At 41.3% G+C, this 16,547-nt stretch overlaps 1 protein-coding gene across 1 annotated transcript in view; it reads right to left on the reverse strand.

The window, feature by feature from the left end:
• Nucleotides 1-303: 303 nt before the first annotated feature.
• Nucleotides 304-16,547, reverse strand: part of LOC116518346 (putative lysosomal acid lipase/cholesteryl ester hydrolase) — a 17,105-nt gene continuing 861 nt past the window's right edge. The window contains exons 2-9 of the mRNA XM_032231679.1: nt 15,972-16,089; nt 14,363-14,561; nt 13,010-13,119; nt 11,303-11,439; nt 6,920-7,066; nt 5,127-5,198; nt 3,670-3,735; nt 304-540 (exon numbers count right to left, since the gene is read on the reverse strand). Coding sequence (XP_032087570.1) covers nt 304-540; nt 3,670-3,735; nt 5,127-5,198; nt 6,920-7,066; nt 11,303-11,439; nt 13,010-13,119; nt 14,363-14,561; nt 15,972-16,089 — 1,086 coding nt within the window. The remainder of the gene's footprint in view (nt 541-3,669; nt 3,736-5,126; nt 5,199-6,919; nt 7,067-11,302; nt 11,440-13,009; nt 13,120-14,362; nt 14,562-15,971; nt 16,090-16,547) is intronic.

Consider the following 16,547-nt stretch of genomic DNA (forward strand, 5'->3'; position numbering starts at 1 on the left):
GCCGCCTCATGCCTCATCTGTTCCTTCTAACATTAACACTCTTTGGTTAACGTTAACCACTCCTTATCCAGATGCAGGAATACCCTGACCTTGATCAAAAAGAAGAATGCTATTTTATCTAACTACACCCCCTCTACAAAATCCCTTCCTCCTGCTTTCCCAGGCACACAAATGTGGCAGAGTGGAAACATCCAGTGTTAATATGGCTTCTGAAGATGACATAATTTTTAAAAAAGATTTCAAGGAGCAGCCAAGTGGCTGAGATGTTGTCCCCGCCCCTACAAAGGGGCTCCAACCCTGAAATTAATCCTTGTATTTCTGCATCAATTCAAGCACATCGGGATACAAGCGTTGTGGGGCATCCAGACCCAAGACTGGATCAAAATGTTCCCAGTCAGGAATGTCCTTGTAGAAAACTAAACGAGGGATTCGAGGAAGCAGGGATTCAATATCACGTCTGGTTGCAGCAATATCTTTTCCTCCACTCCACACGGCTACTGGCACACTAACATCTTCTATTTTATAAAACGGAGGTTTTGTCTGCGGATGAAAAGAGGAGGAAACAAAGAAGGTGATTTGGGGGTCACCCCCGCTGGGCAGAGAAGTTGCCTAATGGATTCATGGAATTTTGACAGCAGGTTAAATAGTTAGTGTAGGCATCTCTTAAAATTATATGCTATTCACAACAGGACTATGATAAGTAGATGACCTATTGCCAATTAGCGGCACCCAGAAATGCAAAAGGCAGAAACACCGAGAAGATTTCACTAATGGCTTTGCTTAACGGCTATTGACTATTAGTCCTAACAGATTTCCTCCTCCTCCTCCTCCTCCTCCTCCCCCTCCTCCTCCTCCTCCTCCTCCTCCTCCTCCTCCTCCTCCTCCTCTGATTTTGCAGCCAGATGATGGTCATTAATTTCAGAGGTTTAGGGAAAGCTAACATCCAAAATTAAGATACATCCAAAATTAAGATCTGGCTGCAAGATTACAGTGGTAGGAGAAGGATCACAAACCAACACATTATATATTATAGCAATTCAGTTTATATACCGCTTCATAGTGCTTTGCAACACTCTCTAAACAGTTTACAATGTCAGCATATTGCTCCCAATAATCAGAGTCCTCATTTCGCTGACCTCAGAAGGATGGAAGTCAACCTTGAGATCCGTAAGGATTGAACTCCAGACTGTGGACAGAGTTAAACTGAATATAGCATTCTAACCACTGTGCCACCAGAGTTCCTCCTCCCTTGTTATGCTGATATTAACTGAGCCCTGGAAAAATTTCTGCCCATCTTTGAGAATACTGAAGTTTAACGAGGCTGGAAAATTATTTACAAGGGGAAATCCGAAGCTTTCCTAGCCAAACATGGCATCTTTATTTTTTCTTTGAGTGTGGGTGTATGATTGATTATCAAGAGTTTATCTCAGTCTTAACAGTCTGGGCAGTTTACAAGAAATATACTACAAACAGTATAAATTAGATCATGAGAATTCAATTGTCAGACCAATTGTTAGAAAGGGGGGATTATATAATTCTGCTCTAAAATACACTGTTATGTCTGCTTTGTGGTAAGGTTTAGTGGTGGGATTCAATTTTTTTTACTACCAGTTCTGTGGGCGTGGTAGGTGTGGCTTGGTGGGCATGGCAGGGAAAGGATAATGTAAAATTGGCATTCCCTCCCAATCAGCTGGAACTCGGCAGGCAAAGAATAGGTGAGGGTGGGGCTAGTTAGAGGTGGTATTTACCAATTCTCCAAACTACTCAAAATTTCTGATACCAGTTCTCCAGAACTGGTCAGAACCTGCTGAATACCACTTCTGGTAAGGTTGTGTTGTGGAAAAGACACAGAAGCCAGCTCTTCAGAGAAGGAAAAAGTTTATTGCGCAAGTTCAGAAGCAAAGGCCTGAACTCCGAATGACATCAGGAAATTCCTTTTATAGTTTTTAGCTTTTAGCTAAGCCATCTGTTAGTTTTGGATACACCCCTCAAGATTTGCCCTTGAGTTACAGGCATATTATGTCTACAGGAAGTAATAATACATAGTCAGCCAACTGTCAACTATAGCATACATTTGAGGAAGTAAAATGTGTCTTCCAGACAGATTTACTGTCAAGGCAGCAGATACATTAAAATAAAGATGTTTACTTCAGCAGTTTTCATGTGCATACTTCCTAAAAGCAAACGTTTGCAATTTCTATATATGAACAGTTAAAGCTTAATATCATGAGACCAGGGGTGGGTTTCTTGCCCTGTTCCAACCGGTTCGGTTGGAACGGGGCTGGCGGCGTCCTCGTGCACGCACGCAGTGCACGCATGCGTACTAGCATCTGTGCGATGCTCCAGCTGCTCCTGGAGGATCGCGCAGGCGCTGTATGTGTCCTGCGCATGCGTGGAAGCGCAGAACTCGTCAAAACCTGGTAAGGAGTGCGGGCGGGCAGGTGGGCCCTTCGCCGTTGCCGGAAGTTACTTACTTCTGGGTTCGCCGACCAACCGGTTCGCGGGAACCGCCGTGAACCGGTTGAAACCCACCCCTGCATGAGACCCTAGTTAGGTTCAGGCTTGAGGCCTACTTTGGTTCAGCCGGCTACCTCAGTTGCAACTGGATCTATAGGCCTAATGGCCCTTGATACTACTGGATTATCCCTAGGCTGGAACTTTGATGGAACTACCTCAATGTTTTCGTCCTTTACTGTAGTTAAATAGAAATAGCCAGGATGGCCCCCTGTTGGATGAAAAAGGCAGTTACCACCACCACATAGCTCTTGCTATGGGTTTGCTATGGATTTCCTCCAGGTCTATGGTGATACTAATGTTCTCATGTCCTACCACTTGAATCCAGTTCTTTTTGAGTCCAAACAAGGCAGGAAGAAAGAAGGAAAAGAAAAGTTTTCACTGACTTTGAGACATAGGAAGCAAATTGTTTATATGATCTGAGGCAGCTTCTCCTATAGAAACTATAGGATCAGAGTGAGAAGTTGGACTCTTCCAATTTGCAGCTTCACCTTGTGGTTACAAATGTCCTCTGTGAGACTCTGCAGAAGAGCCGAGGTGACGCAGTGGTTAGAGTGCTGTACTGCAGCCACTTCAGCTGACTGTTATCTGCAGTTCGGCTGTTCAAATCTCACAGGCTCAGGGTTGACTCAGCCTTCCATCCTTCCGAGGTGGGTAAAATGAGGACTCAGACTGTGGGGGTGATATGCTGACTCTGGAGAGCCGAGATGGCGCAGTGGTTAGAGTGCTGTACTGCAGGCCACTTCAGCTGACTGTTATCTGCAGTTCGGCTGTTCAAATCTCACCGGCTCAAGGTTGACTCAGCCTTCCATCCTTCCGAGGTGGGTGAAATGAGGACCCAGATTGTGGGGGCAATATGCTGACTCTGTAAACCGCTTAGAGAGGGCTGAAAGCCCTATGAAGCGGTATATAAGTCTAACTGCTATTGCTATTGCTACTATGTCTTCTGAAAGATAGATCCCTATCTCCCGCAGAATGGAAGGATACTATAAAAAACTAAAGGATATACATTAGAACTAGCATTTCAACTAATGCTGGTATTTTAGTTTGGAGGTATTCATAGTTGTTAGATAAATTATAGGAAATCAACAATATTTAACTAGCTATTTAAAAAAAAACCTGTCAAATCCCTGTCACCATTATACTTTTTCTTACCATGTTGTATATCTCTATGTTTCTCTGCCCATAGTCATAATATTTAAATTCACCAGAGTTCATAACCTAAAAAGAAATGAAAACATTATTCACAATTTAAAAAATTAGTTTTGAAATCTCAATATTAAAAAATAATTCAACAAGATATACGTCCAAAATATGTATGGACAATATCTTTCATCTGGAATTTTATAGAAAGATTGCAAAGTTTTTTTAAAACAACAAAGGCAGTAGTGAACATAGTGAAAAATAGTAAAACATAGTGAAAAATAGTAAAATATTTACTTTGCTAAGATAAGTACCACAGAAAATTTAAAACCTTAAAAATGTAAAACTCATAAAAGGAAGTAACCTTAATAAATTCCATATGGTCTAGTTTTAATTCTAGTTATTTTCATTTATCAAATTTATATAGCCACCTATCTCACAAATGGGACTCTCAACAGTGTAGAATTCAAAACAACAAAACAATGAACTATAATAATCTAAGGATTTCCATCTTTTTAGTATATTCTAATTACTAATATGTATTACTGTTTTTTAATTGCATTATTAGTATTGTTGTTGTTGTTATTATATACACAATAATGTGAAATCACGGCTGTCAGTTCTTCTGGTATGTAATATTTTGCCTTGCCACGTGTGTTTTCTATTCTTCTTCATTCGGTCCATCATCTGCTATACACCATGGGCGAAGGCTCCATTTTCGCAAAGTTGGACCTCGCACCGGCGTACCAGCAGCTGCTAGTTAACAACAAATCTCAAACAGGGCCTGTCTATCATAAGACATTTTATCAATAAATTTTATCTATATCAGTGGTGGGTTTCAAAAATTTTTCGAACCTACTCTGTGGGTGTGGCCTCCTTTGGGAGTGGCTTGCCGGCCATGTGACCTGGTGGGAGTGGCTTGCCGGCTATGTGTTCTCTCTCTCTCTCTCTCTCTCTCTCTCTCTCTCTCTCTCTCTCTCTTTCCTTTTGTCTCTCTGTCCCTTTTTCCTTTTTTTCTTTCATCTCTCTCTCACTTTTTCTTTCTTTTTTCTTTTTTTCTTTCTTTCTTTCTTCCTTTCTTTCTCTTTCTCTTTCTCTCTGTGTGAGTCTCTCTGTGTGTGTGTGTGTGTGTGTGTGTGTGTGAGAGAGAGAGAGAGAGAGAGAGTGGTGGGTTTCAAATTTTTTTGGAACCTCTTCTGTAGGTGCGGCCTCCTTTCCGGGTCCACTGGTGGAACCTCTTCTAACCGGTTCGGTAGATTTGACGAACCAGTTCTACCGAATAGGTGCGAACTGGTAGGAACCCACATCTGACCTATATGTTAAAATTACATGACTGATCAACCAACCAATAAACATCCCTGCTTATCATGTCTTTTGCACTCAAACCAACCATTTAATTAAATATAAAACACTGATATATCAATTTTGATATGCCTTCAAATAACTAACAAGCTTATATTGTACTCTACCTGAGACCAGTGATTCAAGTTTTTTACAGATGTATAATCAGGAATGATTCCAACATATACATCCGATCGACTCTGAAAAACAAGAAAAACCTACATATTTCCAATTTTTAAAATACAAAAGTATTTTTTATTGTTACATTGCTCTAAATTGAAACAAATGAGTTAAAACAGTTCTTCTCCCATCTCATATCTAAGTTTTCTAAAATAAGGTTTCACACTATCCTAAACAATAGGAAAACCCTATTGGAGAATAGATGAGTGATTTCCTATTATGCACAGGGCCGGATTTTCCTATAGGCTAACTAGGCTTCAGCCTAGGGCCTCAAGATCAAGAGGGGCCTACATTCAAATTGTTAGCAAAATTAAAATAACACTATTCTAAAAACAGTGAACGCTAAAACACTGAACCGAAAATAAGGAGAAATTCTACGCATATGACTAATAAACAAACATAAAAATGTATTGGTTAAGATCATTCCAGCACCGTGGCAGTTGGGGAGCCCGCCCACGTTCCCGGCACCGGCGGTCGGGCGAGAGGCGCAGCCGCTCCCAGTAGCCGCCCCGTCGACACAGAGCCCACCAGTGGCCAGGCAGGTGAGGGCGAGGGGGCCGAGCCGGGCAGCTGAGCGCAGCAGGGGAGGCGGCTGGCCTCGCTGCCTTTGCCGCAGAGCAGAGCCGCCCTCCGTCGGGAGGCCAGCTATATATATTGATATATATTGATATATATCACAGTAATGATGTATTTTATTGTCTCTCATGTAATTTACAAACTTAAAAATGGGAGGTGAAAGGGCCTCATAAGTGGAATAGCCTAGGGCCTCTTTTCATCTAAATCTGGCCCTGATTATGCAGCTTTAAAAAGGGCGCCCTAAGTTTTTGCAATAATTGTCCCATCACCAAAACTCTGATTTTGTGATGATTGCTGAGAGCCTACAGTATATAGTACTTTAGGTCTTTGTTCTATCTCAATGTACCCATAGCAAATTTTACACCAGAATAATAAATTGTGGATGCATAAATATGGATGCGACTGGTGAACTATTTGATGATTAATTACACTAAACTTATATTTGTCAGAGATGGTGTAATTATTTAGATTCTGGACTAGAGAGCTGGTGAAGTATCATCCTGGACTTTAGTTTCCTGCGTGACCCGTCAAAACCGCGGAGGACAAATTCGCGCTCGACGAAAGCGCGCATTTGACGTCATCACAGCGCGACGAAAAAAAATAAAAATTGAAATAAAAATAAAATTAAAGCAAACCGATTCACATAAAGGTAAGGGTTAGGTTTAGGGTTAGGGTTAGGGTTAGGTTAAGGGTTAGGGTTAGGTTTAGAGCGTTAGGGTTACGTTTAGCGTTAGGTTAAGGGTTAGCGTTAGGTTAAGGGTTACGTTTAGGGTTAGATTTAGGGTTAGGTTAAGGGTTAGGTTTAAGGTTAGGTTTAGGGTTAGGTTTGGGGGGGTTAGGGTAAGGTTTTCGCTTTATTTTTACATTTTTCGATCACAGCGCGATGTTTTCGTCGCGCTGTGATGACGTCAAATGCGCGCTTTCGTCGAGCGCAATTTTGTCCTCTGCGGTTTTGTGGTGGAACCAGTTTCCTGATCTGGTCTTATTTCATCTGGCTAACCCCTATCCAGACGTTGCTTTGAATCCATTGCTGTCACTTCTGCTTAATAAAAGGTTCCTTTTGGAATACTTCATTTCAAGAGTCTTCACTTTCTTAAGTTAGGAGGAGAGGCAATTATTACAGCCTTGCTTCTGGAACATTTAAATAAAAATAGAGCTTACTTACAACATTTAGGTTTTTCTCATTATATCCGCCTGTAAAGAAAATGATCTGGAGGCAGAGCTTGTCAATTACTGGATAGCTGCATGCGTAGATCAGGGTGTTCTTTATTCTCTCATTAGAAAGGGAAAATTCTTTAGTGCCCCATATTAGCTGTAAAACAAAAATGGCCGATGGAGAGAAAGAAACCTTGCAATTCCCAGAACGTCCCTCCTTTTCCAACATGAATTTTACTTTTTCCCAAGTTATAGCAATAGCAATAGCAGTGAGACTTATATACCGCTTCATAGGGCTTTCAGCCCTCTCTAAGCGGTTTACAGAGTCAGCATATCGCCCCCACCGTCTGGGTCCTCATTTCACCCACCTCGGAAGGATGGAAGGCTGAGTCAACCTTGAGCCGGTGAGATTTGAACCGCTGAACTGCAGATAACAGTCAGCTGAAGTGGCCTGCAGTACTGCACCCTAACCACTGCGCCACCTCGGCTCTCGATAGATGATTGATAGATAGATAGATAGATAGATAGATAGATAGATAGATAGATAGATAATAGATAGATAATAGAGAAATAGGTAGGTAGGTAGGTAGGTAGATAATAGATAGATAATAGATAGATGATAGATAGATAGATGATAGATAGATAGATAGATAGATAGATAGATAGATAGATAGATAGATAGATAGATAGCAATAGCAATAGCATTTAGACTTATATACCGCTTCATACGGCTTTCAGCCCTCTCTAAGCGGTTTACAGAGTCAGCATATCGCCCCCACAGTCTGGGTCCTCATTTCACCCACCTCGGAAGGATGGAAGGCTGAGTCAACCTTGAGCCGGTGAGATTTGAACCGCTGAACTGCAGATAACAGTCAGCTGAAGTGGCCTGCAGTACTGCACCCTAACCACTGCGCCACCTCGGCTCTAGATAGATGATTGATAGATAGATAATAGATAGATGATAGATAGATAGATAGATAGATAGATAGATAGCAGTAGCAATAGCATTTAGACTTATATACCGCTTCATAGGGCTTTCAGCCCTCTCTAAGCGGTTTACAGAGTCAGCATATCGCCCCCACAGTCTGGGTCCTCATTTCACCCACCTCGGAAGGATGGAAGGCTGAGTCAACCTTGAGCCGGTGAGATTTGAACTGCTGAACTGCAGATAACAGTCAGCTGAAGTGGCCTGCAGTACTGCACCCTAACCACTGCGCCACCTCGGCTCTACCATAGAAGTCCTTCCCTAGACTCTCCCTACCCAATCCTTTTTAATTTATTTTTTCATTTTATGTATTTTTATTTATTTACAAACAAAATACAAAATTTAGATTTACACTACATTTACACAGTACGGTACAAACAGGAATAGTTTTATGTTGTTGTTTTCCTTGTTTTTAATTCTGTTTAGTTTTTTGTATTGTTTCCATTCTGTTTTCATTGTAAGCCACCCAGAATCAGGTACTACAAGTAGTAGTCCTCCCCGTAACAACCCTAATAGTAGGTGAAGCAGTCACTAAGCGGGAAATCACATTCCTGGGATTATCCAATCTGGTTGTGGGTTATCGGCAGAGGTGGGATTGAAATAATTTAACAACGAGTTCAATTTCAATTTCATAAAATTTGTATGCCGCCCACTCCCTAGGGACTCTGGGCGGCTTACAGACAAGATAAAAAGCATTTAAAAATTTAAAGGTAAAAATACAAATGTTAAAATTACGCACCATCCATTCTGTCTAAGTGGAGCTGTACATTGATCAACAGCCCCAGGCCTGCCGGAACAGCCAAGTCTTAGTGGCTTTACGGAAGGCCGGGAGGGTGGTAAGGGTCCGGATCTCAACGGGTAGATCGTTCCACAGGGCTGGCGCAGCTACAGAGAAGGCCCTCCCCCGAGGGGGCTGCCAGCCGGCATTGTCCGGTCGACGGCACCCGGAAGAGGCCCAACCTGTGAGATCTTGGGTGAGTTCTTTGCCCTGATGATTTCCTCCAACAGCCAGTTCACCAAACTGCTCAGAAACTGTCTGAATCCCACCACTGGTTGTCAGTGTGCTATGCTAGCACTTTGCGCTCTTGAAATCCTGTCTCCCCTCTGCCCCACCCTTTGGGATGCTCAAATCCATTTAAGGTAATGGCACATCATGGCCACAGCTCCCAGCTCCAGGCTGCTGGCATAACTGCCTTGCTTTTGATGCATAGAAGCGCTTATTAAAACTTATTAAATAAAACCCTACAAATTAGTGCCGCAACCTAGGATAGACAAGATATTGCAGCACTGCAGGCTACTGCTAGATCAGCAGGTCAGCGGTTCAAATCTCACCGGCTCAGGGTTGACTCAGCCTTCCATCCTTCCGAGGTGGGTAAAATGAGGACCCAGATTGTTGGGGGCAATATGCTGACTCTCTGTAAACCGCTTAGAGAGGCCTGAAAGGCCTATGAAGCGGTATATAAGTCTACTGCTATTGCTATATTCCAGATAAGAACTATATAATTCCACTTGCACAATTTTGCTGTCAATCATGTATTAATTTTATAACCTGTAAAAACCAATGTTACAATGGCTGAGTGACTGGGGCGTCTTCTCTGTTTACTAAAAGTTACATATAAAATTCTTTACTCCTCAGAAATGGGTGTAGAAGAGGCATTAGGAGCAATTTGCGGATTTCTCAATGGAAATTACATTAAACCAGAATAAGTGTTTCTGGGTCAATATTAACATGTTTACAAGGCAAAGCTGTTCTGTAGATGGAATGTTATGAGTGTTTCACTCAGTTTTGCTGTTGATATGGTATTAAACCACAGTAATGTACTTTTTTCATTGTGGGTACAAAAGTACTCTCGGTACAAAGCTGCTTTAAAGTGTGCATTGCTGAGGTACAAATGTACTCTAAGTTAAGACAATGCAATATTCTGACTATAACTCTATATCAAAGTTCCTTTGCTTTAGACCCAGTATTGTACAATCTTTTCCCATGGGCATTAGAACCAACATTAGCTATGATTTCAATGTAGCTTATAAGTTCTGCCTCACTAATTTTGCTACTTGGATCTTAGGAATTTTGTCTGAGCCGTTCCCAGTTCTGGTAATTAATTCCAGGGTTTAACTGGGCTCAGTAGATAACAAGGATTACTGTATATTGAGCACCACTGGAGAAGAAGGAAGGAAGAAAGAATTGCTGCTGAATCAAAGCAGGGCAGCATTGCAAGATTTTATCAATGTAGTTATGTGATAGAATTTGCTTAACAAGCTTGTACTCAATCCAGATAAGACCGAGTGGCTGCTGTGCTTCCCTCCCACTAATTGGCCAAGTTTTCCATCTCTCAGGCTGGGGGGTCAAATACTACGCCCCTCAGATAGGGTCCGCAACTTGGGAGTCCTCCTGGACCCACAGCTGACTTTTGAACACCATTTGTCAGCTGTGACCAGGGGGGCACTTGCCCAGGTTCGCCTGGTGCACCAGTTGCGTCCCTACCTGAACCGGGAGGCTCTCACAACAGTCACTCGTGCCCTTGTGACCTCTAGGCTGGAATACTGCAATGTGCTCTACATGGGGCTGCCCTTGAAGAGTATTTGGCGACTTCAGCTGGTCCAGAATGCAGCCGCGCGAGCGATCGTGGGTGCACCTCGTTTCACCCACGTAACACCTATCCTCCGCGAGCTGCACTGGCTGCCTGTTGATCTCCGGGTGCGCTTCAAGGTGCTAGTTGTCACCTACAAAGCCCTTCATGGTATTGGACCTGGGTATTTGAGAGACCGCCTGCTGCCAATTACCTCCACTAGGCCAATAAGATCCCATAGATTAGGCCTCCTCCGAATTCCATCAGCCGGTCAATGTCGACTGGCAACTACCCGGAAGAGAGCCTTCTCGGTGGTTGCTCCGACCCTCTGGAACGAACTCCCCATGGAGACTCGTACCCTCACCACCCTCCAGACCTTCCGCGTAGCCCTTAAAACCTGGCTATCCCGACAGGCCTGGGGCTAAAGACTTCAACCCCACCCGAATAGTATGACTGTTGCGCTTTTTAATGATGTATTGTCTTCATGTATGTAACTTGTTTTGTCCTTCCCTCCTCCTGAATTGTGAGCCGCCCTGAGTCCCCTCAGGGAAAAGGGCGGCATACAAATAAAGTAAAATCCAAAATCCAAATCCAAATTATCTGGTTGTGATTCCTAGCTGCTTTATCTCACAAGTCTGATATCGATCTTGCAGATCTGAAAGAACAATCCTTCTTTCCCTTCCTCACCCACATTTCCTTTACATAGTTATCACTAATATTAACAATAACCTATTAACAATAAACCAGACATATAGAGTTTGGAGTGTCAAAATCATGCACTATTAGCCACTATTAGAGCAAGATAGCATAGAGCAACTGGAAATAAATAAATACCTACTTTTACGAGTCCTTCTGGTATTAGTCCAAGTATCCTAAATGTCCCCATTGTACCTTTCAGGGTATAGCCAGATGCGAGGCTTAAAAATAATTTCACTCTTTCAGAGAAATGGGGCAGGATTGCCAAAGCAACGAAACCTGCAAAAAGGAAAGAAGGAAGTAATTAAAACTATAGAACTATAGAGGGCATTCTAATCTTTTAAAAATAGAAAATATATTTTATTTAAAAAAAACCTCCTTTTTTACAACCCTGTAGTGTCTTAATTCGGGGTAGAATTGGGGCAACTGGGTGGAGCTGAGCATTGACTGGGTGGATGCCCTTCCTGATGCCATGTGCGGTTCACAGCAGATATTTTCTTCTTTGTGCCCTAAGAGAGAAACATCTGCTTCCTAGGATTGAACTCTCAACCTTCTAAGTGGGAAGTAAATATGGGCTATGATAATAATTTTGATTATTGGTAAGTACTGTATGTTGGATTAAGGAATGAAGTTCAATAAGACCAGCATACCTCAACAAGACCAGCATACCTACACCCATATATATATATATATATAATGTTTTATTTGTGCTGATAAATAAATAAAGGGAGACTAGTATAGATCTATTTCAAGCTATTTAGCTCTCATCAGCTAGCCATACCCTTACTGGGATTCGAACCTGTGCTGTATTGCATCTTAGGCAAACGTCTTAGCCATTATGCCACAGGTCTCCTCCTTATGATAATTATTTTTGAAGTTGTTTACAACCTTACCACCACTTCAGAGGTGGTATTCAGAAGGTTCTGACCAGTTCTGGAGAACCAATAGCAGAAATATTGAGTAGTTCAGAGAACCAGTAAATACCACCTCTGACTGGTCCCACTTCCATCTATTCTCTGCCTCCTGAGTTCCAGCTGATCAGGAGAAAATGGGGATTTTGCAGTATCCTTCCCCTGCCACACCCACCAAGCCATGCCCACCAAGCCACGTCCACAGAACCAGTAGTAAAAAAAATTGAATCCCACCACCGCACTACTCTCTAAAAACAGTTCCCATAACTGAGAGATCCACAACAGAAGAATTAAAATTAGCAGGAAGGAGAATATGAAGGCCATTAGAAGATTTTGAATTGGAAAAAACATATTGTGGAAAAAGACATAAAGCAGATAAATGCTCTGCCATTTTCACTCTGATGGAGGAAGATTTTCCAGCAAGCTTATAATACTGTAGATTGCAAATCCCCAAAGGAGAAATTCCTAATTCGGTATCTTACGGGAGCTAACTAAAAACTGGCTGCTGCGTTACTTTTGCCACAATTGGCTTCAGCAAATGTTCAGAAAACGGCCATTTGAAGTCGATTGTCCTCAGTGGAAGCAAAATGGTGCATCTCCATGAAATAAAGGCCCACTCTGTAATGGCTGAAATGGCCTTTGTAAATTCTTGACTGAGATCTCCATATAGACAATATCTGTTAAAGATGCTTAACCAGAATAGATTTTTCACAGCAGAGACTCTCTCTCTCTCTCTCTCTCTCTCTCTCTCTCTCTCTCTCTCTCTCTCTCTCTCTGTGTGTGTGTGTGTGTAAGATGATATGGACCAAAGCCAAGAAAAATACAGAGTCATTTTCTTTTAATTGCTCAACCCAGTTGAAAAAAAGGAGTGCTGGGTCCTTGTTTGATAGATGGAGAAAAACAGTTATTATCAAATGATGCCAAGACTATATTCTTACCTATTGATGCTCCTTGGGAATGGCTAACATAATATAAAGAGTCTTGTTTTGTTTCCTGTAAGATGAAGTTTATTGTTGCTGGTACATCATAAATTCCCATTTCATGAAAACTGTAACACGAAAATACGTACAAATCAACTTGTAATAATAATCACCTAGGTTACCATCTTTGGCAACGGGATCGAAGCACTAATGCTAATGCTAATGCTACAGTGGTGGGTTTCAAAAATTGTTTGAACCTACACTGTGGGTGTGGCCTCCTTTGTGGGAGTGGCTTGCACCCATGTGACCGGATGGGAGTGGCTTGCCGCCCATGTGACCGGATATGAAGATGCTGACGACACTTGTCAGAACCACCTTAAATGACCTCACATACAGCACTGGCATGCATAAGAATAGGATGTAAACTTGTTTTTTTTAAAGGCATCTTTGGTTTGCGTTAAAACAACTTCAACACACGCAATGTTCTGATTGCACCACAAACGCAGTAGTCATCCTTCCCTTTCACAGAGGCACTGAGTTTTATAAATAGGAGCATGATAGTGTAGAATAATCATATCCAAGGACCAGTGGTGGGTTTCAAAAATTTTTGGAACCTCTTCTGTAGGTGTGGCCTGCTTTCCAGGTCCACTGGTGGAACCTCTTCTAACCGGTTCGGTAGATTTGACGAACCGGTTCTACCGAATAGGTGCGAACTGATAGGAACCCACCTGTGTAATCCTAATCCTAATACTAATACTGTACTGTACTATACAATAAAATACAACACAATAGCAGAGTGAGGAATATTAAAAGATTAGTTTAGTTGTGTGATAATGTAATTAAATGGCCATATATAAGAAACATGTAAAAATAACATTTTTGTACCGTTCACATCTTAGTTCACATCAAAGAATCTTAGTCTAACATAATTTGATATTCAAAATCTTCAGCAAAACATGATAAATGTTAATCTTTTAAACATATCAAAACTGACTCCATTACATCAAAATTCATATTTTCGCCAAGAAAACCAAAAGATATTTAATGAAGAACACGAGAGTGTCATTAAACAACATTGTGTTTTTTTAAAAAAAAACACCTTTTAGCACTGAAAAACTGATGCCTCACAAGTCCATATATTTCAATACTGTTATTATTGGGGCTGCTACTAATGTATTTTCTTCTATTTTTATGTATTTTTCCTTTGTGATGTTGCTTTTTGAATAAATGATTATTGTATCCATTTTAACTTGGTTTATATTATAGAAAAATATTTATTCATTAATTTACATAAATCCTACAACAACCTTTCCTAACAAATTGCAAGACTTTCACCAAACATTTTTACTATCAATTCTCCTTGGAAGGTACCTGAATTCCCAGAATTCCTGCTGGTCAATTGAAAACTCCTTGTGTCTTCTAGACCAAGTGGTCCCTCTAAGATTTATTATCCAGACATCATAGCGAGCATCTGCTAGGAAAAATCCCAGGCTGTTGCTAGGAAGATTTGCAATCCAATATCTCCCATCAACCAGAAAACCATGTACCAATAAAACGATTGGTCTGGGCCCTGCAAAGGAATCCAAGAACGCATGATTTATTGTATGTTATCTATAAGTATAATTCTCCTCCAGAAATGAGTAACTACAATTTGTTTTGTTTAGTCCCCTTCACAGTGTTTCGTGAAGTAGAACCAGGAAGATGCTCAAGTCACGGACCAGCTATTCAGGATAAACCTGATGTCATCAAGACTAAGTGCCAGAATTAAAGTTAATGTGTAGACACAAGTAACAATTCTGATTACTCAAACTGCCCCATCTAGACTCCCACAACCTCCAGTTGTACATCATCAGCAGAGAGAAATTCTCACCCCAAACTGACCATTACTCCCAGTTTCAAAATGGGAATAAATAATATAAGCAAGAAGTGAAACCTTGGAATATTCCAAACAGGAGCAACAAATTCATTATCAGTTGGAAATACACAAGTAAGAACGAATTTATTTATGAATGACCATGAAGTACTGCTTACTACTCCCAGAGCTTGACACTAGTTTACAAAGATACCATGTGTGATTGTGTATAATGACACCAAGGAGTCTAAGAGGATCAGGACCTTCCTGTCCTGGAGTCCATTTAAGCTGCTTAAGATGCACTACTCCTGTCTCGAGTCATTTGAATGATCAATGCAGTTTCTGTCCCATCACCCAGATTGAAAGTAATGAAGATTATTCACTTCCACTAGGATCATATGCAACGGTCTCCTTGTTGTTGTTTGTCTGACCCATCATGACCCCATGGACAATGTTCCTCCAGGCCTTCCTGTTATCTACCATCCCCTGGAGTCCATTTAAGCTCACGCCAACTGCTTCAGTGACTCCATTCAGCCACCTCATTCTCTGTTGTTCCCTTCTTCTTTTTTGGACTCCTTATCACTTTCTTAATTATGATTCCTAAAATTGGAGACTAGGCTACAGTTGGAGATTAAGTGATAGTTCTCAAGTAGGGATGGGCTAAGGAATGTGTCCTTTAAAAGAGAGACCATCAAACCTTTTCCAAGTCAAGTGGAAAAACTCTCTCCCTCAGAGAAACTTTAACTATCTCCTGAATCCAGCCACCCATTAGTTACCTTCAGGAGCCAGAAAAGTGCATGGACCCAGCCCACAGAGGGAGAGTTGATGCTACTGAGAAACCCTTCATTTATTTAGTTCCACAAGTTCAAAAGGCTTTCAGACTGAACCGCGCATCATAATACATCATGCTGCACAATTATTTGTAGAAAGAAAATATAATACTCATGCCAAGTATCTCTGGCTTTAGAAATAAACCACAGCAGAAGCTTCCAGTCAAAGCTGAAAACAGTAACAGTTTTGTACTCCCCTTCCCAAGAACGTATAAGTGAGATTTCCATGACCACTTGAATGACTATATATGAAGAATGTAAGCAATTCATATCTGGAAATATCATTTTGCAGACCTACCTTTCTTATGCGGACAGTGTTTCCCGTAAGGAATTCTGTTTAATTGAAGGTAATAACCATCATCAGTCAGAACTTCATACTGTTCACTTGGATATCCCCAATATTGGATGATTTCAGGCTGCAAAAGAAATAGTAAATTCTTGCTCAACATTGAAGGCTTGCATACCTATGAATTATACCCTCTGTTCAGTAGCTTGAATATATTTCTATTTTATATACCTTTGCGGCTTCATCTCCAGATTTAGTGACTTAGCAGTTCTGAAAAAAACTAATCCTGATGGTGAATGCAATAATGAATTACACCTAAAAAAAAATCTAGTTAGATACCCTTGACTGTGCTTGGTTCATATGATCTCTCTGGACAAGAAAACTATGTCTTCATAACTGCTCAGTTTGGAGTTGGAGTTTGGAGTTTATTCAATTTGTAGGCCGCCCTATTCCCCGAAGGGACTCAGGGTGGCTGAACAAAAGCCAGGGGAGGGGAAATTACAAAAAGTAAAACAAAAACAATCGGACAATACGAACAATTTAAAAGCACAACAGACACAGCACATTCGAGTAGGGGGGGGACTCAAC

The sequence above is a fragment of the Thamnophis elegans genome, chromosome 15 (genome assembly GCF_009769535.1).
Source record: "Thamnophis elegans isolate rThaEle1 chromosome 15, rThaEle1.pri, whole genome shotgun sequence".
Taxonomy (NCBI): Eukaryota; Metazoa; Chordata; class Lepidosauria; order Squamata; family Colubridae; genus Thamnophis; species Thamnophis elegans.